This window comes from Salvelinus alpinus, chromosome 16 (genome assembly GCF_045679555.1).
Source record: "Salvelinus alpinus chromosome 16, SLU_Salpinus.1, whole genome shotgun sequence".
NCBI lineage: Eukaryota > Metazoa > Chordata > Actinopteri > Salmoniformes > Salmonidae > Salvelinus > Salvelinus alpinus.
Window position 1 is genome coordinate 8,572,267 of NC_092101.1, and position 24,634 is coordinate 8,596,900.

General features: G+C 43.2%; 1 protein-coding gene across 4 annotated transcripts; it reads left to right on the top strand.

Moving 5' to 3' along the window:
* Positions 1 to 745: 745 nt before the first annotated feature.
* On the top strand, positions 746 to 24,583 carry LOC139540728 (nexilin-like). Of its 4 annotated transcripts, none has more exons than XM_071344645.1 (15): positions 746 to 1,246; positions 3,692 to 4,208; positions 4,530 to 4,721; positions 5,317 to 5,401; positions 5,693 to 5,841; positions 7,247 to 7,444; positions 9,961 to 10,137; positions 10,602 to 10,790; positions 11,026 to 11,217; positions 11,969 to 12,016; positions 12,534 to 12,731; positions 13,851 to 14,072; positions 14,177 to 14,368; positions 14,549 to 14,912; positions 24,385 to 24,583. In XM_071344645.1, exons 2-15 carry the CDS (start codon positions 3,738 to 3,740, stop codon positions 24,393 to 24,395), a joined length of 2,688 nt encoding a protein of 895 aa, XP_071200746.1. In that variant the 5' UTR covers positions 746 to 1,246; positions 3,692 to 3,737; the 3' UTR covers positions 24,396 to 24,583. The 4 variants fall into 4 exon arrangements, with proteins under 4 accessions (XP_071200746.1, XP_071200745.1, XP_071200744.1 ...); XM_071344644.1 differs by lacking the exon at positions 24,385 to 24,583 and adding an exon at positions 15,084 to 15,785; XM_071344643.1 differs by lacking the exon at positions 24,385 to 24,583 and having other exon boundaries at positions 14,549 to 15,072.
* Positions 24,584 to 24,634: the final 51 nt, after the last annotated feature.

Genomic DNA, 24,634 nt, shown 5'->3' on the forward strand with positions numbered 1-24,634 from the left:
TATTGTATGGCCCTTGAGACACTGATATGTAGCCTAGGCAGCTAGTCGTCATTGCATAGCACAGTGACAGTGATATTTGGGTTATTGCTGGGCTGCAGTGGGAAAACAAAGGCAACCTGCTTTCACTCATAACAGATAAGCCACCCTGCCTCTCAACACCAACAAGCAGATAGGTGCAGTGAAATGTGTTGTTTTCCAGGGTCAGACATAGTAGTATGGCAACCTTGGAGCAAATTAAGGATAAGTGACTTGCTCAAGCTTTTTTACTGTGTCAGCTCAGGTATTTGAACCAGCAACCTTTTGATTACTGGCCCAACATTCTAACCACCAGGATACCTGCCACCTTCGGCTGTGTCCTGAGCTGATTATGAATATATTCCATATAAAAGTTAGGGAGGAACAGTGGAACTTGGAATGCGTCCTGAGAAGTAGGCATACCCTATCATGAGTTTGAGCCAGTCTCTCATGTAAACACCATTTTTGTATTTGACATAGGCCTAATGATGAGTTCAGTATTGTGCAAGTTTCACACATGTTTATGTCTAAACCACAGGAGGTTGGTGGCACCTTAATTGGGGAGGACGGGCTCGTGGTAATGGCTGGAGTGGAATTGGTGGAATGGTATCAAATACAACAAACTCATCAGTTGATGCCATTCCATTCGCTCCGTTCTAGACATTATTATGAGCCGTCCTCCCCTCAGCAGCCTCCACTGGACATGTTCAAATAGCAAGCCTACCACACTGTCAGTAAAATAAAATAAAAAGACAATCTGTATGTTCTGGTGGAAAGGGGTCAATCATAGGACTAGTAGTAGCCTAATTGCTGAAAGACATGCCAAGAAATGGTAAATAGTTTATTAAATGTAGCCTTCCTTAACTCACGCAATGTTGTTATAATGGCAGGGAACATATCATTTGACAAATAAAAACATAGTCAGGAAGACTGGCTGAAAGAACTGCAGCTGTATCTGCGTCGAGGGAGCAGAAAGCACCATGCGTATTTGAGGCGACAGCTGAAGCTGGCGCGCGCGGAATGCGTTGGGCAGCAAAAGTAGTACTTTTATGGAAGCTGGTTACGGATATGTAACCTCACCCATTCGACTTTGAGTCGTCTGACAGTGAACAGGGCGCACACATCTCCGTGCTTTGACAAGTTGGGATTTCTCATCTTGACATTAATTTTGTTTTGATCCACAATTTGTACAGAACATTCCTATGATAAGGAGGATATTACACTGAAACAGGTAAACGTTTTTTCCCCTGCAAGACTTTAGTTGAAGATAATGTGTGTTATGTGGATGTTAAAATTCACCTGTTGGGGAGAGTTTCAAATTCGCCCCTCAATTGTTGATCTTTAAATTGAGATTTGTAATGTAAATGAAAAAAGAATGCTAGGCAAACTATAATTTAGTAATAAAAAAAGGTGAAATATTGAAAGTAATGTTTCAGTAAGGCCTAGTTGACTTTGCTTTGTCATTCAGCTGTTGGGTATCAAAAAAATACACAAAAACATGTTTTGTTTAGCTGTAAAATAAAATATTCTGTTAGTTTGGTACTCTTACTTTTTAATGTCAGTCTAACATGACCAAACATTAAAGAAATCCAGATAAGTTCTTTTAAAACACAGATTATTTTGATTTGAACACACAGATTCTTCTAGCACATTATCATGGTATTTAGTGGCAGCTGAGTATATACTGTTAGACCAAAATAGGACTTCACTTGCCAGGCCTAAATGTGTTGGTTAACTATGATATGGCAGTTCAAGTTATTCGAGGCAAATCCTTGCATGAAATGTGGGGTCAAGAAAAGTATTCATGGGTGTAACTGTAATTCAATAGACTGTAGATCATTTTTAGGGTATTAACTTTTTATTCCTCTTGCCAATATGTAATACTCCAAATGATTCAATATGAGGTCATGATTGATACACTAGGCTACTTAAGTTTATATACCATATGGAAGTGCTTCAACAATACTATAAATATGCCTGGAATTATATTTTTCGAATGGTATTTGTGTTTCAGCAAAGGCTTGCAACTTCTTTGTAGAGAGATGGTGACTTGGGCTTTGTGTTTGCTTACTGCATCCCAATATTGTATCATTTGGATTAGTGTCCATTTGTGATATGCAAAGAGACAATTTTGCGATAAAAAGTGTATCATTTAAAAAAAAAAAAAAAGTTTTTACATTTACATGAATTATCACCTTTATTATCATGCCTGGTTATCACAGCTGGATTGAAGAGGGCAGTGTATTCTGATGACCAAATCCACAGCTGTAACAGATGTACTGATCCCAGTCTAATGGTGCGTTGGTTGAGATACGATTTTTAGAAAGAAGCCTTGGATTATTCATATATTGTTAGAATCCAGTTAATTACCTGTTACTCTCAGACCGGTAATCCATACCATCAACGTCATAGTAGTTGTCGTACTCACAGTAGTTGATGTGATATGTGCCAACACAGCTGTCTATCAGGTGTGTAATGGGAAATCGATCTGAACTTGAACTCAAAGTCAAATTTGCAACAGGTGGTCCTTCTGACAAAAAGTTGTACAACACATAATCAACATTTGGCCAACATTGGGTACATTTAGGCCTACCTTTCAAGCGTTCAATCCATCAATCAATCAAATCAATGACACTGTGTTTGTTGGCCTATCTCTTTTTATTCAAATCAAATCAAATCGTATCGGTCACGTACATGTTTAGCAGTACTTTGCACTGGACTTTGTTCACCGCAAACCCCTGACTGTTTACTTCATTATTATTACCAAGTGAATTGATGAGAACAGATTCAAAATGTATAGTCATGCTGGATGCCAAGCTTAGATTTCTAACACACGGCGCAACAGTAACCTTTTTAGTGTCTGATGACTCTATGGCCCAAACATCTCTTGCTCATCCGATTGTCTGGGACTAAGTCTGGCCGTTTTGTCAAGGGTCTGTTGGGCGACATGCGGCTGCCGACGCTAGCTCTGTCCCACCGCATATCACTCATCAGAAATAGCCATGATCACATGGCCTGGACATACAAGTGGGCTATACTTAGCGTTCTGACCCTGCACATTGTGCTGTGGCTCAGCATACTGGGGGGGGTAACCCTTTCCTCCCCTAAACTGCAGCAGCCATGAGGTGCCTGCCTCCCCAAACAGACACTCGCAAGACTTCAGATGCTCAGCAATTGTGCTTATTTATAATGTGATATTGTGCAGGCAGAGTATTAATTAATCAATCTAATGTAATTTATAGAGCCCTTTTACAGTAGTTGCCACAAAGTGCTTTACAGTGTAATATGTGGGGTAGTAAAACAATTACAGATATTCAAAGTTACACACATTCTTGAAGTCCATATAGGCTAGTCATTTACCACACCACATTTCAGAAAGGGCAATTTGTAATGTTTACCTGTAAAATTGTTGCCTATTCAATATAGTTTGTTCAATTAGCTCAATCTGAAGTCCATCATTGGTAGATCTGTCATACCATTACATCTTTGATGATGGTTGAGAAGAATGAGACTACATTTAGTTAGCATTTTTTGGTGGAGTAAGTTTGAATATGGGGCAGAGGAGCTTAATAAAATTGTTAAAGCGATATGCATAAAAAAATCAGAAAATGATTATGTGAAGATTAATAGGTTGTTATTGTACGATACTGTAATGTTACCTTTCTTTTTTTGACAGGTAACATTTGAAGAGGACCTTGTCAATTTGTCAGAGTGGCGCAAACATGACTGAGGTGGCACAGAATGTTGCTGATGTCGCGTACGACACGACTGATGTGGCACGCGGCATGAACGACGTGGCACGCGGCATGAGCGACGTGGCACCCGATATGAATGCTAAAGCGCATGGCGACGTCGCGACCGAGTGCCACGGGCTTGGGGCACACAAAGAGGACGATGCCCCACATGACAAGCATGATGAGGCACTTAGCGAGAATGAGGAAGAGGTTCACACCGAAGAGGACGAGGTTCACACAGAGCCCGAGGTGGATGAGGAGGACGAGGCACACAACATGAGTGAGGTGGAGCACAGAGGAAATGATACGGCAAAGGACGAGCCAATGCAAAGGTCAAGATCGAGGAAGGACAAGAATGAGGTGGCACAAAATGGTGTGGCTCATGACATGGACAATGAAAAAGAGGAAGAAGAGGAAGACCAGTTACAGAACATATCAGAAGTGGCACTGAAACAAGAGGTGAGGCACGGCCATATCTGTGAGTTTATCCTGTTGGAGTTGATGTATTAGCTTACTTAATAATAAGGTTTACTTCTGGACACGTTCAATATGAAATATAGTAGGTGGTTGAGACAATTACTGATGTTACATTAGGGAGTGTGCCTGTAGATCGCTCATAAAGTTTCTGCAACGTTCAACTGAATAGCACTATTCAAAATGTGTTTGAGTTCTTAGACTCTCAGCCCTATGGATCTCACTCCTATGAAGCTTTCCCTTAGCACACCTCCCAATCCTTTACAAAAATGTTACGTTGACACTTGTATCTTCATCTTTCTCCAGAGACTCCTGCGCTTCAAAAAGCCGGTGGCCAGGAGCTACGTGCCCCAGATTGGTAAGGCTGACGTGAAGAACAAGTTTGAGGCCATGCAGAAGGCCAGGGAGGAGCGCAACAGTAGGAGGAGCCAGGAGGAGCACCAAAAGAGGAAGGAGCAGTATGTCAAGGAGAGGGAATACAATCGCAGGAAGCAACAGGTCGGAGGTCAAACAAGACAGAGATAACCCCAACTAACTGTGACCTGCATGGTATGGAGCACTAGCCTCAACAACCACAGTGTGGGTGTACTGGAGAACGTCATCATATCACTTTGTGCAGAAAAATCACACCTTTTTTATTTAATTGAAAAACCTTATAGTTGTGTTTGGGTTGTGCTTTTATCCATCTAGAGTGATTATTAAAAAACTTTTTTTACTGATAATGTACTAAATCAATTGTGCATTTTATGCATGTTGTCCTTTATCACAAGCTGTATCACAGGATGCAGCGTGGTAAAACAAACAGTGTCCGATACGAGGGATTAACACATTGATACTCAGGAGGGGGGAAGAAAACACCCTGTACTATCGTAGGCAACTCTCTGAGACGGGATGCCTACATGCTGATCTCCCCCCATGTCACAACCACATGATCCAATCAGAGGCCTCCCTGCAGGTCACATGCATGTGCAATTACACAGGATTAGGGGCTTGAGAACTTGCTGGGACCAGCATGGCTCCTGAGCGTGCAAAGCAGATGATCCCAGATAAACCGGTAACCTCTCAACAAAGCTTTCCCTCTGATTCACCACAGATAAAAGAACTACTCGCCTCCAGTGATGAGGAGGAGGAGGTGAAGCCAGCCAAGGTAGAGAAATCCTACGTCCCCAAGATCACAGGTAGGAAATGGGGGTATTGTTGAGGGTGTAGAGGAGGGCAGGTGGGCTGGGAGAGGGCTGAGGAAGAGGGCTCTGTTCTAATTCTCATCCCACCCCATGGGGCAAATTCATTTGGCAACAAACTTAAGGATACGGACTGAAACAGGGAGGGACTACCTGGACTCATCCAATAAGGAACGCTCCTTTTCAATTCCAGTTGCAAAACGTTGCATGCCTAATGAACACGGCCCTGTTGTTTGTGCTGTGGTCTCATCTTCATCATCATCTACATGTGGGTTCTACACTCTACAGGTAGCGTGAAGGGGAAGTTTGCTGAGATGGAGAAGCAGAGACAGGAGGAGGAGAGGAAGAGGATGGATGAGGAGAGGAAGAAGCGCGCCACCCAGGACATCATGGAGAAAGCGAAGATGCAGAAGGAGCTGGCCAAGAAAGCTGCAGAGGTAAACTTGTGGGATTCCTTCCAGGTATACTGTGGGGTAGCCTATAGGGGAAGTGGGACAGTAGGGCTGGATTGCTCAGTCGCTGCCTCTATTGAGGGACTGGCCATCTATGTGTAATCAGTCAGGTAATCCTCAGCTGCCACCCAGATGAGTTATTTTAAGTGCCATTTGAAAGGCTAACAGTTGGTGCAGGTTGGAGGGAAATCCTGCAGTGGAGTCCAGTGGAGCTGCAAGCCACAGCAGCTCTGAGAACACATATTCAGGTCATATGCTATGAATTTTGGGTGTATCTGTCAAGTTGAACAAGGTTTTCCTCACTAGTCATCACGTAGTGGCTTTAGTATCCTTAGAATGGATCACAAACAAAATTGCTGCTTCGAAGGCATTCAGCGCTAGTTGCAATGGCGCGTTATCCATTGACGCTAGCTGTAGCTATAACCATGCCAAACTGGACCGAAGCCAGTTCTCCAAATTGATGTTGACCTAGATACGATAAAGTGACAACACACTCTAGGAAGTACTAGGAAGCATTATGCCTACTGCTTGTATTCAGTGCTTACTGTACACACGTTGTTGATCTTAGTTCTACTCCAGTGATCTATTTGTTTCTTGAACATGGTGAAAGCTATATAGACTTCAATCTTCATTGTCTCCTTTCACTGCAACCTACTGCATGTACCTTTACTGTATAGTAGTGAGGAAAAACTTGGGGAAGTATTTATTGAGGGTGGGAGGTAGCTTTAACCTGAGCCAGTACTGACCGAATGAGCTATAAACAATTGGGCCACCGTGCTTACAAGTTCTGCTGCTGCATGAGCCACATACACTGCCAGGTGTAGACAACATGTGACTGGCAACTGTTTCCCACACCACTGACTAAATTAGCCCCTATTGCCCCCCCCCCCCCTCCTATTTTAGGACTGACATTCACAGACTGACCCATTGAAAATGGTGGCCATTAGGCGAAAGAATGTTCTCTTCTATGGGCTGTTAGCTTCTCTCTCTCTCTCTCTCTCTCTCTCTCTCTCTCTCTCTCTCTCTCTCTCTCTCTCTCTCTCTCTCTCTCTCTCTCTCTCTCTCTCTCTCTCTCTCTCTCTCTCTCTCTCTCTCTCTCTCTCTCTGTTTGTGTGTTTTGTTAGTGGGGATTTTTCTCTCTATTTTGACATAACATATGCAGGTATCAACTAGTAATTTCATAATGTATAACATAGCTTTAGCCCATTACTTGGTTATACACAACCACTTCAGCATTTGTCAAGTTCACAGACCAGGAAATGGTTTGTGTTGCTGATGTTTTATGTGCTAAACCCTCTTTGGGAATCAATAAAGTACTGTCTTATCATATCTTATCTCATGTTAAATGTAATTTCCTTTTCTCACAATGGCTTTTGTCCACTTATGTCAGGAGGGAGATGACAGCATCCTGGTCCGCGTGGTGCCGTCGAAGCCGTCGCGACCTCCAGGCAGGATCAAGATGAACTTTGAGGACCTGGAGAAGAACCGTGAGGACGAGCTGAAGAAGAGGACTGAGGAGGAGAAGAAGAAGCGCTACGACGAGAACAAGCAGTCCTTCCGCGAGGCCAAGCGGCGCTCGGTTGTACAGGTGAGCTGAGGAGGACCTCTCCAATAGGCTTTGGCAGGACTGGCAGCGTCGCTGTTTTAGGAGGAAATCTAGGAAAATCAAATATTTCATGAAAGCCATTATATCCATGTCAATCTGTGTCAATACTTCAATACAATACTTCATGGGAATATGGTGGTCTATGTCAGCCCACAGGACAAAGAATGAGCTTAAGTGTTTCAAGGAGGGCCTCCCGGGTGGCGCAGTGGTCTAGAGCACTGCATCGCAGTGCTATGCTGCGCCACTAGAGTCTGGGTTCGCGCCCAGGCTCTGTCGCAGCCGGCCGCGACCGGGAGGTCCGTGGGGCGACGCACAATTGGCTTAGCGTCGTCCGGGTTAGGGAGGGTTTGGCCAGTAGGGATATCCTTGTCTCATCGCGCTCCAGCGACTCCTGTGGCGGGCCGGGCGCAGTGCGCGCTAACCGAGGGGGGCGGGTGCACGGTGTTTCCTCCGACACATTGGTGCGGCTGGCTTCCGGGTTGGAGGCGCGCTGTGTTAAGAAGCAGTGCGGCTTGGTTGGGTTGTGCTTCGGAGGACGCATGACTTTCGACCTTCATCTCTCCCGAGCCCGTACGGGAGTTGTAGCGATGAGACAAGATAGTAATTACTAGCGATTGGATACCACGAAAATTGGGGAGAAAAGGGGATAAAATTTAAAAAATAATAATAATAATAATAAAAAAATAAAAAAAATAAAAGTGTTTCAAGGAAAATCTTTAATGAAATCTATTCTGTCTGTGTCAATACTTTGTGGTAATATGGGGGTCTAAGTGTAGATTGTTTATATCAAAGCAGGATGAGGAGAAGCCCACAGAGAAGTAGCTTTGGTAGGACAAAGGAACAGTTTACAGTGGCTTGCGAAATTATTCACCCCCCTTGGCATTTTTCCTATTTTATTGCCTTACAACCTGGAATTAAAATAGATTTTTTGGGGGGTTTGTTTCATTTGATTTACACAACATGCCTACCACTTTGAAAATACAAAATATTTTTTATTGTGAAACAAACAAGAAATAAGACAAAAAAACTAAAAACTTGAGCGTGCGTAACTATTCACCCCCCCAAAGTCAATACTTTGTAGAGCCACCCTTTGCAGCAACTACAGGTGCAAGTCTCTTGGGGTACAGCAATCTTTAAGTCATACCACAGATTCTCAATTGGATTGAGGTCTGGGCTTTGACTAGGCCATTCCAAGACATTTAAATGTTTCCCCTTAAACCACTCGAGTGTTGCTGTAGCAGTATGCTTAGGGTCATTGTCCTGCTGGAAGGTGAACCTCCGTCCCAGTCTCAAATCTCTGGAAGACTGAAACAGGTTTCCCTCAAAAATGTCCCTGTATTTAGCGCCATCCATCATTCCTTCAATTCTGACCAGTTTCCCAGTTCCTGCCGATGAAAAACATCCCCACAGCATGATGCTGCCACCACCATGCTTCACTGTGGGGATGGTGTTCTCGGGGTGATGAGAGGTGTTGGGTTTGCGCCAGACATAGCGTTTTCAAATGGCCAAAAAGCTCAATTTCTTTGTTTCATCTGACCAGAGTACCTTCTTCCATATGTTTGGGGAGTCTCCCACATGCCTTTTGGCACCAAACGTGTTTTCTTATTTTTTTTTTAAGCAATGGCTTTTCTGACCACGCTTCCGTAAAGCCCAGTTCTGTGGAGTGTACGGCTTAAAGTGGTCCTATGGACAGATACTCCAATCTCCGCTGTGGAGCTTTGCAGCTCCTTCAGGGTTATCTTTGGTCTCATTGTTGCCTCTCTGATTAATGCCCTCCTTGCCTGGTCCATGAGCTTTGGTGGGCGGGCCTCTCTTGGCAGGTTTGTTGTGGTGCCATATTCTTTCAATTGTTTAATAATGGATTTAATGGTGCTCCGTGGGATGTTCAAAGTTTCAGATCTTTTTTTATAACCCAACCCTGATCTGTACTTCTCCACAACTTTGTCCCTGACCTGTTTGGAGAGCTCCTTGGTCTTCATGGTGCCGCTTGCTTGGTGGTGCCCTTTGCTTGGTGGTGTTGCAGACTCTGGGGCCTTTCAGAACAGATGTATATATACTGAGATCATGTGACACTTAGATTGCACACAGGTGGACTTTATTCAACTAATTATGTGACTTCTGAAAGTAATTGGTTGCGCCAGATCTTATTTAGGAGCTTCATAGCAAAGGGGCGAGTACATATGCACGCACCACTTTTCCGTTTGTAATAATTTTTTCATTTTTGAAACAAGTAATTTTTTTCATATAACTTCACCAAGTTGGACTATTTTGTTTATGTCCATTACAAGAAATCCAAATAAAAATCCATTTAAATTGCAGGTTGTAATGCAACAAAATAGGAAAAACGCCAAGGGGGATGAATACTTTTGCAAGACACTGTAGGTGTTTCTAGGAAAATAGGAAAATCTCATCTTTCATGACAGCCGTTCTGTTCTGTCTGTGTCAATACTTCATGTGGATATGGTGGTCTCTAAGGTAGACTGTCTTTGTCAACGCAGGATGAGGATGAGGAGCAACTCACGGAGAAGGAACAGGTGATTCCTGGGAAGCTGAAGATGACGTTTGAGGAGGCGGAGAAGGAGAGGCAGGAAAGGCTGAGGAAGCAGGCTGAGAGGGAAGCTAAACGACGTCTGCAAGAGGAGAAGAAAGCCTTCGAAGTGGCCAAGCTGGAAATGGTGACTGATCTTATAAAACATTATTAGCTCATTCCTTATTAGCTTATTAGCACATTACGTTTCAATGTCCTGTACCTTCCTTGTGATGGCTGAGATATTTCCGACTTGCTAGATACTGTAAACCTTGGAGGTAAATTATCAGCCTGGCCATTCTGTACCAACCCTGCAGTAGTTATAGTTATAAAGGTGAATATAATCTCGTAAACATGGGATGAGGCCTAAAACGATCCACCTTTTCTGAACAAGAAAACCTACCGGGGGAAAAACCTGTATTAAACAGCCAATGCATTCTTAACAGTAGCATTTATTTAGCGCTACGTACAATCAAGCTTCGATAAGGTGCTTTGAGGCTCTTCCCGGATTGAACCTGTGCTGTTATTGTTGTTAGCGCTGTGTTCTAACCAACTGAGCTATACTTCCCAGCCTTGTGCCTTGTGTGATTTTGGAAGTTGATGTGCTTGCAGGGAGACGATGAGGAGGACTCACAAGGAGCTCAGGGCGAGAGAGAGGTGATCCAGCCTGGTAAACTAAGGCTGAGCTTCGAGGAGCTTGAGAAACAGAGGGTAGAGAATGAGCGTAAGGCAGCAGAGGCGGAGTACAAGAGACGAATGGAAGAGGAGAGGAGGGCTTTCGCCGAGGCCAGGAAAAGCATGGTCAGTGAGAGTAATATAATGGTCACTTCACCTGATTCCAGATCTGTTTGTGCTGTCTTGCCATCTCCTATGGTCATTGCCTTGTCATAGGAGATGGCTATACAGCACAAACTGATGTGGGACCAGGCAGAGCCCCTAGCTTGGTCATTGTGTTTAGAGTTCCTTTTTCATACTGATCCCACCCAGAGATGTCAGACACTAGTTTGAGCTCTTTCGTTGTTGTCCCCTTCTCCAGATAGTGGATGATGACGATGAGGTGTTGCTGGCCATGCTGAACCTGGAGGGCAGCAAGCCAGGGAAGCTGTGCATCAGCTTCGAGGACAAGGAGCGTCAGAGGAGAGAGGTGGAGGAGAAGAAAGCAGAGGAGGAGGCCAAGAGGAGGCTGGAGGAGGAGAAGAGGCTCTTCGTAGAGGCTCGCAAGAATATGGTAGGACTGGGTAACATACCCATAGAGATCCTACAATTCACTAGAGGAATTTGGCATCTTAGCAACATGATAAAAAAATCTGCCATCTTGCCAGGAAAAAAAAACTTTAGAAACAGATCAAATATGGTATAACTATGGTATAAAACAATACATTTGTGAATCATAGGATCTCTATGAACATACCTCTGCAGGCAGCACCAGCATGCTGCTTATGAAGCCCTGCGCTGACATGTATGTTGTAGTAGGCTACGTTCAGAAGGAGCATGTGAAAAGATAGAAATTATTTTGATGAATCATTTATTCCTGTTTTTTCATCATGATTAGAGCCACAGTGAGTTACTTTTTGTAACTTGTTTTGCGTGTGTATGTCACAGATGAATACCTTCAGTTTCTCACGCTGTGCGATATTTTGAACCCTGCTTGAGCCGTGTCATCTGAGCACACATCCAATGTGATGCTCGCACTTTAAACAAACTACAAATGACATTTGCTAATAAATGATTTGTGTAGGCCTTACGAAGGCTTTAGTATGACCCCATAGTTCATTTTAAGTTATAGTTTGTTTCAAGTGTGACCAATCTACTGAAAACTAACCCCAACATTAACATTTGAGGTAGCCTATATTTAATGTAAGAACTCAATCTCTAATTGGTCTATAATAGGACATGGATTAATCCTACATGATGATGTAACGTTACTGAAACACCACACTTGCCACTGCTGTTCCTACTTTCAAATTATCTTCTTAAAGAGCCCCCTGGATCGGGAAAAATCTAAGACTTCATATCAAGATGGAGAAGTAAGATATTTTCACTTTCAAATGACAATTGTATTTGTACACTGACTGAGAAGAAATAACACAGTGTTTCCCATGAACTGCTAATACTGTAAGTTCTTAGTGTAAGTCAAAGGTTATGCATGGATGTGAATGGTCTGTATGAATGGGATATTCCGTAGGCATACTAACACTGCTGGCTTGCTTTAAAAGTGGCTCCCCGTCAGTGTGTAATAGTGTGTCCTGGTTACTTGGGCTGATTCTACAATGATGTTGAAAGACTTACTAGAACGAGATTAAAAATCTTCATCTGATTCTAGGGCTTTGCTGTTCAATGTGACTGTGTTGCTTAGCTTTGCTTTTCATTGGGTGCTTCACTGTTTGTGAGTCATTCTGGGAGGGTTAAACCGGTGGATTAAATTGCTATTGGAAGCTGATATGACGATTGATTTGTGATTAAAGATTATTTGTGCTGTTTGATTCTGATTGGTTTAGAGTGAAATGTCAAAGGACACCATGCTCTGTGTTTGTATTCCGCCAGGTGCTAGACGAGGACGAGGAAGGGATGTTCAAGAGTGAGTCCCAGGAAGCGTTGCACCCTGGGAAACTAGAGATGAACTTCGAGGAGCTGCTGAAGCAGAAGGAGGAAGCCGATAGGAAGCGCAAGGTGGAGGCGCGCAAAATGAAAATGGAGCAGGAGAAACTGGAGTTTGAGCAGCTCAGACAAGAGATGGGAGAGGTCAGTCATCAACATGGTATCAGTCTCACAATGCTGTTAACTAAAACCCACATGGGAAGTCTCATGGATATTGGCACGGAACTACCAACTGCAGAGATTGATGACAAGACGAGGAGAACCAGGGACCATATTTATCAAGCGTCTCAGAGTAGGAGTGTTGATTTATGATCAGTTTTGCCTTTTAGATCACAATCCCAAGACTACATGGACAGGTGGGACCTGATCCTAGATCAGCCCTCCTACTCTGAGACGCTTGGTACATACAGTTTAAACCATGAGACCTACAGTGAGCTCCAAAAGTCTTGAGGCAGTAGCAGTTGTTTTGTTGTTTTGGTTCTGTACTCTAGCACTTTGGATTTGAATGATAAAATCAGGTTAATGTGCAGACTGTTTAATTTGTGAGTATTCTCATCCATACCGGGTGAACTGTTTAGAAAGTACAGCACTTTTTGTACGTTGGCCCCCCATTTTAGGGACCAAAACTATTTGGACAAATTCCCTTATATGTTTATTAAAGTAGTCAAAAGTTGAGTATTTGGTGCCATATTCCTAGCAGCAATGATTACCACAAGCTTGTGACTTTCCGTAATCATGGTAAAATTGACATTAATGTATAAGTGTTTAGAAACATATTCTATTCTTATTAACAATAAAAGTTAAACTCCAAAATGACACAATACATTATTGACCATTAATTTTAATTGGGCACAAAATAATCTGAAATACAATCTAAACAAACAGCAAATGAATCCAACAAGTTTGTAGAGTCACAAGCTTAATGTAATCATTGTGTGCTAGGAATATGGGACCAAATACAAAAGTTTTGACTACTGTAATACACATATTGGTGAATTTGTCCCAAGACTTTTGATCCCCTAAAATGTACTAAAAGTGCTGTAATTTCTAAATGGTTCAACCGATATGGATGAAAATACCCTCAAATTAAAGACAGTCTGCACTAACCTCATAGTCGTTGTACCATTTCAAATCCAAAGTGTTTGGACTACAGAGCCAACACAAAAAAAGATGTCACTGTCCCAATACTTTTGGAGCTTACTGTATGCTTCTATTGTGATCGTATCCTCATCACTAATCAGTTCAATGTGCTTCTTCCCAAAGGATGAAGTGAATGAGTGCTCTGATACAGTGAGTAAGGAGTATGAGGAGCTGAAGAAACTCAAGAGGACCGGCTCCATCCAGGCCAAGAACCTCAAGTCCAAGTTTGAGAAGATCAAGCAGTTGAAAGACGAGGAGATCCAGAAGAAGATAGAGGACGTGAGAGCAAAGAGAAAGGCCGTAGACGAGGAAATCAAAGAGAGGGAAGAAGAGCGGATCCAGGAGGTATACATTTGAGCATGGTCCTTCAGAATCGCTTAGGAACGCCAACGTGTTGGTCTGTATCATGTTCTTCTGAAATCACTTACTTGTGAGGGCTGTTTTTTCAGGAGGATGATGAAGGCAAAAAGGACACAGAGAAGGGGGCTGAGGAGGCTCCGTTCAGACAGAAGGTGGACATGCGTGCACGGTTCGAACAAATGGCCAAAGCCAGAGAGGAGGAGGAGAGGAAAAGGGTGGAGGAACAGAAGCTGCAGAGGATGCAGTTCGAGCAGCAAGAGATTGACGCCGCTCTCCAAAAAGTAAATCCCTCTTTCATCGGGTTCAATCATCGGGTTTCTCGTTGTTAAACTGTGGGCATCCTTGACACGCATGACATTCTAAAAACGCATGATAGTTCAGTTCAGCCCGAAGTGGTAATGTGAGAGGGGGAGGGGTTCCAAAAATCTAAAATGTGATATCACGTGTCATGTCTTTGTCAGAAAAGGGAAGATGAGGAGGAGGAAGAGGGAAGCATCATCAATGGCTCGGCAGCCTATGAGGATGAGGAGGACCACGCCAGGTCGGGGGCTCCGTGGTTTAAGAAGCCCCTGAAGAACCAATCGGTGGTGGATGCCGAGCCAGTGCGGTTCACGGTGAAGATCACCGGGGAGCCCAAGCCGGAGGTGACCTGGTGGTTTGAGGGGGAGATGCTCCAGGACTGTGAGGACTATCAGTACATAGAGAGAGGGGAGACATTCTGCCTCTACCTGCCAGAGACCTTCCCTGAGGATGAGGGAGAGTACATGTGCAAAGCTGTCAACAGCAGAGGCACCGCTGCCAGCACCTGTATCCTAACGATAGAAAGTAAGCAATCGTCCGTCTGACTGCCACTGCATGCCTGCATGATACCACTTCCTGTTTTAGTTTTCTGATCTTCCTATGATTGGATGGGATCGCATGCTCTTCTTCCTCATTGGCTTGGTTCAGCTGGTTCATCCATGGGTAACACCTCCCTTTTCTCTTTCTCTCTTCCAGCTGAGGACTACTGATGCTTTCCTTTTTCTGGAACTTTCCCTGTCTCTCTCACTCTTTTTTGTATAACGTAATATCTCATGTTAGAGCCAAAAAGAGGAGGAAACAGCAGTATGCTAGCCATTCCTTCTATGGATACACACAAAATGAAAAGTGCAAGATCATGTTGTTTACGTATTGCTCATCATTCATAATTCATCCCTTTCATTATTATGTTTAGGATGAAATCTGTGCCAAATCACATATTGGTCCCATGAGTGATTGCTGCCATGAATGACGTTCAGATTGATTTTGTGATCATATCATAGATCACAACGCCTGTGCATCTGGGAAATTGTCCCTTCAAAGGTCAAATTTCAGAAAGTTTCATTTGAAAATATGGTGCAACCCAATTTAAAGCCTTTTGATATCCCTGTGAAATAGATACAGCAGTATGCACAATCTATCTGAAACTGGTTACTAATAAAAATAATGATCTATTTAGGATTTTTGTTTTTCTTTTTTAATATTTTGTTAATCTAAAAAGGTACATAAAGATTTTTCATATCCCAGAAGTTTTTTTTCATGTTGAGCTAAAATACAACTCTACATGATATGCATTATATAGTTGTATGGTTTGAAATATAATGACACAATTGGTTTTATGCTAGCCTAAATATTTGTGATACGTTTATTAAAAGTTTTAATAAAATGTGCTAAATACCAGTCTCTGTGCAACTGTTCAATATTTTTTTTTAACATGAATTACAGTAATGTTAATGTATGGATGGAGGGATGGATGGGGAGGAGGGTTTCTACTTATTCCATTCTATTCTAGGGCATTTGTAGTTTATTACAATGTTGTAAGACAGATCCTATTTTCAGTTGCACCTTTATCAAGGTGCATATATTTTGAACGACATTGATCAACAGTTACGTAAGAATTATATATATATGAAAAATATACACAACCGTTCAAAAGTTTGGGGTCACTTAGAAATGTCCTTGTTTTTGAAACAATAGTTTGAGAAACAGATGCCTCAACTGGCATCTTCATTAAATAGTACCAGCAAAACACCAGTCTCAACGTCAACAGTGAAGAGGCGACTCCGGGATGCAGGCTTTCTAAGCAGAGTTCCTCTGTCCAGTGTCTGTGTTCTTTTGCCCATCTTAATCTTTTCTTTTTATTGGCCAGTCTGAGATATGACTTTTTCTTTGCAACTCTGTCTAGAAGGCCAGCATCCCAGAGTCGTCTCTTCACTGCTGACGTTGAGACTGGTGTTTTGCAGGTACTATTTAACAAATCTGCCAGTTGAGGACTTCTTCTCAAACTATTGTTTAAAAAACAAGGACATTTCTAAGTCCTTGTTAGACACTCTAATGTACTTGTCCTCTTGCTCTTGCCCACTCCTCTTTCTATTCTGGTTAGAGCCAGTTTGCGCTGTTCTGTGAAGGGAGGAGTACACAGCGTTGTACGAGATCTTCAGTTTCTTGGCAATTTCTCGCATGGAATAGCCTTCATTTCTCAGAACAAGAATAGACTGACAAGTTTCAGAAGAAAGTTATTTGTTTCTGGCCATTTTGAGCCTGTAATCGAATCCACAAATGCTGATGCTCCAGATACTCAACCAGTCTAAAGAAGGACAGTTGTATTGCTTTTTTAATCAGCACAACCGTTTTCAGCTGTGCTAACATAATTGCAAAAGGGTTTTCTAATGATCAATTAGCCTTCTAAAATGATCAACTTGGATTAGCTAACACAACGTGCCATTGGAACACAGGAGTGATGGTTGCTGATAATGGGCCTCTGTATGCCTATGTAGATATTCCATAAAAAATCTGCCGTTTCCAGCTACAATCGTCATTTACAACATTAACAATGTCTACACTGTATTTCTGACCAATTTGATGTTATTTTAATGGACACATTTTTTCCCTTTTCTTTCAAAAACAAGGACATTTCTAAATAACCCCAAACTTTTGAACGGTAGTGTATATATATTGTACAATCAATGTGTGCAAAGCCCCTAGAGATGTAGCCAGAAAGACTGCTGTAATTGCTGTCAAAGGTGATGATAACTTGTATTGACTGAGGGTTGTGGAGACTTATGTAAATGAGATATTTCTGCATTCCATTTTCAAATCAAATAAAATGTTATTTGTCACATACATATGGTTAGCAGATGTTAATGCGAGTGTAGCGAGATTCTTTTGCTTCTATTTCTGACAGTGCAGTAATATCTAACAGTAACAGTAACGATTCCCCAACAACAACCTGCTACACACAAATCTAAAGGGGTGAATGAGAATATGTACATATAAGTATATGGATGAGCGATGGTCGAGTGGCATAGGCAAGGTGCAATAGATGGTATAAAATACAGTATATACATGTGGTATGAGTAATGTAAGATATGTAAACATTTTTAAAGTGCCATTATTTAGAGTGGCATTGTATAAAGTGACTAGTGATCCATTTATTAAAGTGGCCAGTGATTGGGTCTCAATGTAGGCAGCAGCCTCTCTGTGTTAGTGATCGCTGTTTCGCAATCTGATGGCCTTGAGATAGAAGCTGTTTTTCAGTCTCTCGGTCCCAGCTTTGATGCGCCTGTACTGATCTCGGCTTCTGGATGGTAGCGGTGTGAACAGGCAGTGGCTCAGGTGGTTGATGTCCTTGATGATCTTTTTGGCCTTCCTGTGACATCGGGTGCTGTAGGTGTCATGGAGGGCAGGTAGTTTTCCCCCGGTGATGCATTGTGCAGACCACACCATCCTCTGGAGAGCCTTGCGATTGAGGGCGGTACAGTTGCCGTACCAGGCTGTGATACAGCCCGACAGGATGCTCTCGATTATGCATCTGTAAAAGTTTGTCAGGGTTTTGAGTGACAAGCCAAATTTCTTCAGCCTCCTGAGGTTGAAGAGGAGCTGTTGCGCCTTCTTCACCACTGTCTGTGTGGGTGGACCATTTCAGTTTGTCTGTGATGTGTACGTCTAGGAAATTAAAACGTTCCACCTTCTCCAATGCTGTCCCTTCGATGTGGATAGGGGGGTGCTCCCTCTGCTGTTTCCTGAAGTCCACGATCATCTTCTTTGTTTTGTTGACGTTGAGTGAGAGGTTGTTTTCCTGACACCACACTCCGAGTGCCCTCACCTCCTCCCTATAGGCTGTGTCGTCGTTGTTGGTAATCAAGTCCACTACTGTTGTGTCATCTGAAAACTTGATGATTGAGTTGGAGGCGTGCATAGCCACGCAGTCGTGGGTGAACAGGGAGTACAGGAGGGGGCTGAGCACGCACCCTTGTGGGGCCCCAGTGTTGAGGGTCAGCGAAGTGGAGATGTTGGTTCCTACCTTCACCAACTGGGGCGGCCTGTCAGAAAGTCCAGGACCCAATTGCACAGGGCACGGTTGAGACCCAGGGCCTCCAGCTTGATAATGAACTTGGAGGGTACTATGGTGTTGAATGCCGTGCTGTAGTCAATGAACAGCATTCTTACATTTTTTTATTTATTTTATTTCACCTTTATTTAACCAGGTAGGCCAGTTGAGAACAAGTTCTCATTTACAACTGCGACCTGGCCAAGATAAAGCAAAGCAGTCCGACAAAACAACACAGAGTTACACATGGGATAAACAAACGTACAATCAATAACACAATGGAAAAATCTATATACAGTGTGTGCAAATGTAGTAAGATTATGGAGGTTAGGCAATAAATAGGCCATAGTGGCGAAATAATTACAATTTAGCAATTAAACACTTGAGTGATAGATGTGCAGAAGATGAATGTGCAAGTAGAGATACCGGAGAAAAAAAAATAACAATATGGGGATGAAGTAGTTGGATGGGCTATTTACAGATGTACGCCACAGGATGTCTTTGCGCTGGTCAAGGGCAGTCAAGTCTGGAGTGAACCAAGGGCTATATCTGTTCTTAGTTCTAAATTTTTTGAATGGGGCATGCTTATTTAAGATGTTGAAGAAAGCACTTTTAAAGAATAACCAGGCATCCTCTACTGACGGAATGAGGTCAATATCCTTCCAGGATACACGGGCCAGGTCGATTAGAAAGGCCTGCTCGCTGAAGTGTTTTAGGGAGCGTTTGACAGTGATGAGGGGTGGTCGTTTGACCGCGGACCCATTACGGACACAGGCAATGAGGCAGTGATCGCTGAGATCCTGGTTGAAGACAGCAGAGGTGTATTTAGAGGGCAGGTTGGTCAGGAATATCTATGAGGATGCCCGTATTTACGGATTCAGGGTTGGTAGTTTTCTTGATAATTTGTGTGAGATTGAGGGCATCTAGCTTAGATTGTAGGACGGCCGGGGTGTTAAGCATATCCCAGTTTAGGTCACCTAACAGTACAAACTGAAGATAAATGGGGGGCAATTACTTCACATATAGTGTCCAGGGCACAGCTGGGAGCTGAGGGGGGTCTATAACAAGTGGCAACAGTGAGAGACTTATTTCTGGAAAGGTGGATTTTTAAAAGTAGAAGCTCGAACTGTTTGGGCACAGACCTGGATTGCATTACAGAACTCTGCAACTCTGCAACTCTCTGCAGTAGATTGCAACTCCACCCCCTTTGACAGTTCTATCTTGGCGGAAAATGTTGTAGTTGGGGATGGAAATTTCAGAATTATTGGTGGCCTTCCTAAGCCAGGATTCAGACACGGCTAGGACACCAGGGTTGGCAGAGTGTGCTAAAGCAGTGAATAAAACAAACTTAGGGAGGAGGCTTCTGATGTTAACATGCATGAAACCAAGGCTTTTACGGTTACAGAAGTCAACAAATGATAGCGCCTGGGGAGTAGTGGAACTGGGGGCTACAGGGCCTGGGTTAACCAGGAGGAGTAGGATAAGGAGGAGTAGGATAAGGGTACGGCTAAAAGCTATAAAAACTGGTCGTCTAGTGCGTTGGGGACAGAGAATAAAAGGAGCAGATTTCTGGGCGTGGTAGAATAGATTCAGGGCATAATGTATAGACAATGGTATGGTAGGATTTGAGTACAGTGGAGGTAAACCTAGGCGTTGAGTGATGATGAGAGAGGTTTCGTCTCTGGAGGCACCAGTTAAGCCAGGTGAGGTCTCCGCATGTGTGTGGGATGGGACAAAAGAGCTATCTAAGGCATTTTGAGCGGGACTGAGGGCTCTACAGTGAAATAAAACAATAAGAACTAGCCGAGACAGCAGTAGTAAAGTCATATTGACATTAGAGAGAGGCATAAAGCAATCACAGGTGTTGATCAGGAGAGCTAAGACAACAACGGGTAAATGAATGGGCAGAGCGGGTCAGTTAGGTATATGCAGGACCTGAGTTCGAGGCTGGGGCCGACAGGTAAACAAAATGAGGTACCGTGTTATTGAAACAGTCCAGGGGGCATCAGCTGTGTAGCCGAGTGATCATAGGGTCAAAAGAGCAGCAATAGGTGAGTCAGGGTGCCGTTCGGTAGTCACTACTACGCTAGGCGAGCAGGGGACACAGCATTCAGAAAAGCTAGCGGGCCGGGGCTATTAAATGGTTCTTCAGTGACATCGTAACAGAATAGCCTGTTGAGACCACATCGGGCGATCATGTCGGCTGTCCAGTCGTGATGGATCGGCGGGGCTCCGTGTTGACAATAAAGGGTCCAGGCCAATTGGCAAAGGAGGTATTGTAGCCCTAGAATTAGCTGGTGGGCCTAGCTCGAGGCTAGCTCAAGGCTAGCTGGTGCTTTCTTCGGAACAGAGGCGTTAGCTAACAGTAGCCACTCGTTTGCAGCTAGCTAGCTGCGATGATCCGGTGTAATGATCCAGAGCGGCAGGAATCCGGTGATGTGGTAGAGAGAAGCATGATCCTTGACTAGTCTCTCAAAGAACTTCAAGATGACAGAAGTGAGTGCTACGGGGCAGTAGTAATTTAGTTCAGTTATCTTTGCCTTCTTGGGTACAGGACCAATGCCTTCTTGGGTACAGGACCAATGGTGGCCATCTTGAAGCATGTGGGGACAACAGACTGGGATAGGGAGCGATTGAGTATGTCCGTAAACATTGAGTATGTCCGTAAACACACCAGCCAGGTGTGTTTCAATACATTGGAAAAAGTTTCTAAAAACATGGTTTCACTTTGTCATTATGGGGTATTGTGTGTAGATGGGTGAGAAAAAAAGATACATTTATCCATTTTGAATTCAAGCTGTAACACAACAAAATGGGTATGAATACTTTCTGAAGGCACTGTATGTCAAAGGAATGTTGATGGTCTAGATACAGTGCATTCAGTCCTTAACTTTTTCCATATTTTGTTGTGTTACAGCCTGAACTTAAAATTTATAAAATTTAGATTTTTTTTGTCACTGGCCTACACACAATAACCCATAATCTCAAAGTGGAATTATGTTTTATGGGTTTACTGTAAGTAGAGTTGGTCCTACAAAGCCAAAGCCCCCTGATGGGTGAGAATAATATACAAGGAATTTCTCAAAGCTGTTAAGGAGAACCATGACAACCTTTTACCTAGCCGGTGGGGATTCCGGTGGGGTGCCCCCACCCAGTAAGTGGCAGTGCTGGCAACACTAGCTGCAGTAACCCATGAGGAGGTGGTCACACTCGGACAATCAGAGAGGGGGCAAATTATGCTTGGGAAAATGGTCACAAGGGGAACCAGTGTGTGTGTGTTTCAGGGGAAGGAGGTGTATCTGATTTCCTTCAGCTAGGACTAGAAATTGGTTAATCAAATCTCCCCATTTTTGCTAAATGTTGCATGCCTTCTCAAACAGCTGCAACTGTATATACATTCGCACATCAAATCAAATCAAATTTATTTATATAGCCCTTCGTACATCAGCTGATATCTCAAAGTGCTGTACAGAAACCCAGCCTAAAACCCCAAACAGCAAGCAATGCAGGTGTAGAAGCACAGTGGCTAGGAAAAACTCCCTAGAAAGGCCAAAACCTAGGAAGAAACCTAGAGAGGAACCAGGCTATGAGGGGTGGCCAGTCCTCTTCTGGCTGTGCCAGGTGGAGATTATAACAGAACATGGCCAAGATGTTCAAATGTTCATAAATGACCAGCATGGTCAAATAATAATAATCACAGTAGTTGTCGAGGGTGCAGCAAGTCAGCACCTCAGGAGTAAATTTCAGTTGGCTTTTCATTGCCGATCATTGAGAGTATCTCTACCGCTCCTGCTGTCTCTAGAGAGTTGAAAACAGCAGGTCTGGGACAGGTAGCACGTCCGGTGAACAGGTCAGGGTTCCATAGCCGCAGGCAGAACAGTTGAAACTGGAGCAGCAGCATGGCCAGGTGGACTGGGGACAGCAAGGAGTCATCATGCCAGGTAGCCCTGAGGCATGGTCCTAGGGCTCAGGTCCTCCGAGAGAGAAAGAAAGAGAGAATTAGACAGAGCATACTTAAATTCACACAGGACACCGGATAGGACAGGAGAAGTACTCCAGATATAACAGACTGACCCTAGCCCGTGGTGACCCGTGGTGGTTGTCTTTTAGGTCCCAGTTGTTGCTAGACAACTTTCAGTGGACATCCCATGAGTGTCTTTCAGAACCCCTCCTAAAACCCCACCTGTTTCGTTTTGGTTGTTGTCAGTGACTTTTTGTTAGTTCCCCTTTCTGTTTGAGCAACATTATTTGGTTTTCTTGCTGCTTTTGACACAACATAAACATACGCCTACCAGGGTCTTTGCTGTATTTAACCATTCTATCAAACAGTTATAAAGACTATGGCAAAGCCAGCCTCATTTGGCCCAGCCAGCATCACGCATGGCCCGTTACCATAGAAACACTGTTGTTTAGTGTAGCTGGTTAGCTAGCAACATTTTCGCGTAGGAATTTGTAATCCATGACAAATTATGTGTGTAGGAGTTGAACAAATTGCTGCATCGCTTGTGCGGGAATTTCTCTGTCGGAAGGTAGGTGGAGATATGTGCACATTTGAAATAGGAATAAAATGCAAACGCTAGCTATCTCTCAGCTGGCTAACGCGTTAGCCCGTCTAAACAACACCACCATATCATCTGGATTTGTGTAAAGTGTGCTTACAAACAGATAATATTAGATAATGTAGCTAGACAGTCATTATTAGCCATAATTTGAACGGGTAACGTTATGCTAGCTAACAACAGGCTCAGTCCATGTTTGTTTACCTGCACACACTAAGTTACGGGGAGCAAACGATTGCTTGCATGGAGAAAGTCAAGAGCATCAGATGCCAGCATCAGCAATAGATCCGACTTGCTACAAAAACCTGAGCGGTCTATCTAAGAAAAACAAGGTAATCTAGCTAGCTAGCTAATAAAACAAAGATGCGTTTGAATGTATTGAGAGTGAAAATGGAACATAACTATGTATTAACGAATATGCTGATTGTAATATATTTATTCAATGTTAAAGACAGTCCCTTAAAATCAATGTTGGAGATCATTGTAAGACATCATATCAGACATAAAGATGACAGGACAGGCTTCAACAGCGATGCCATCCAGACCAAATCAACTAACGTTATACAGAAGTTTCCAACAGTGACACAAACAGTGTATGATGACAACTCCAGCACAGAAAAACACTACTGAATTGATTTTCAACAAAACTGAAATGTCAAAGTATTCATCATAAACTAAAGGCATTTTATTAGATCCTCTCAGCGACCATAACTAGATCTCAGTTGTCATAAGGAACTAGGCAACATGTTAGTTAGATTATTTGCAAGGGTTCTGTGTTGATGTCTTCTTTGTGATTTGTTTCTGTCACAGGTCGCTTACAGAGGTTGTCTGTCCATCACATTGTACATTATCATCATTTGAAGCATCAGATACTCACCCCACAATTACCCAGAGAAGTATCTGGAGCCATAAACCTAGCCAGAGCCAGCAGCACCAACAGCCTCTACATTCCTTCCTAGATAATGACATCTCCACTAAGAGGGAATCCCTTTCAGACAAAAATACTGTTGTCACCTCAGAGAGTACTCATAAAAAGAAAACAAGCCGCCTCAGACAAGGCACGATTGCAGGTCCCATAGCTAGTTCTTCCCAGGTACAGTGTTTGACTAAATGAAACCTGGGTCGTATTCATTAGTGCACACTGTAGTAAAACGCTTCACAACGGAAAACAAAAAGGAGTGTTTTTTATTGGAGAAGTTCAGTCCCTCCCTGTTTGACTGTTTTCTTCAGTTTGGTGCCTTGTGAATACAACCCTGTATTGGTATAAGGGATTTGTATATTCATAATCATGGATACAGCATCTTCACTGAACTGACACTTGTGATACATACAACTGATGAAAGCTCACTTTATTCCCTTATTTGGTGATTTGAATTGTGTTTTCTCTAAGGAATCCAATAGATAATGCCAGACTCAACACCCTAATCTTCTTCTGGTAAATGACGAAGACAGCAAAAACAGCAGAGATGGGCCTCCATTGCTTGTCCAGTCACAGAGAATGGTTACGGGGCTGACCGAGCTCTCCCCTGCTGAGAGAAAGCCAACAGCCACGTAGCACACCGGGGAAAGGAAGTGATGAAGATGGACATGGACATGGGTTTTTCTCTCTACTATAACCAGGCATCCTCTACTGACGGAAT

What these genes read in the sequence shown, in the direction of transcription:
- LOC139540728 (XM_071344643.1), top strand. Translation starts at nt 3,738, where the DNA reads ATGACTGAGGTGGCACAGAATGTTGCTGATGTCGCGTACGACACGACT. An exon ending in TGGCCAAGAAAGCTGCAGAG is followed by an intron (nt 5,842 to 7,246) that starts GTAAACTTGTGG and finishes CACTTATGTCAG; the next exon opens with GAGGGAGATGACAGCATCCT. An exon ending in TAGAGGCTCGCAAGAATATG is followed by an intron (nt 11,218 to 11,968) that starts GTAGGACTGGGT and finishes ATCTTCTTAAAG; the next exon opens with AGCCCCCTGGATCGGGAAAA.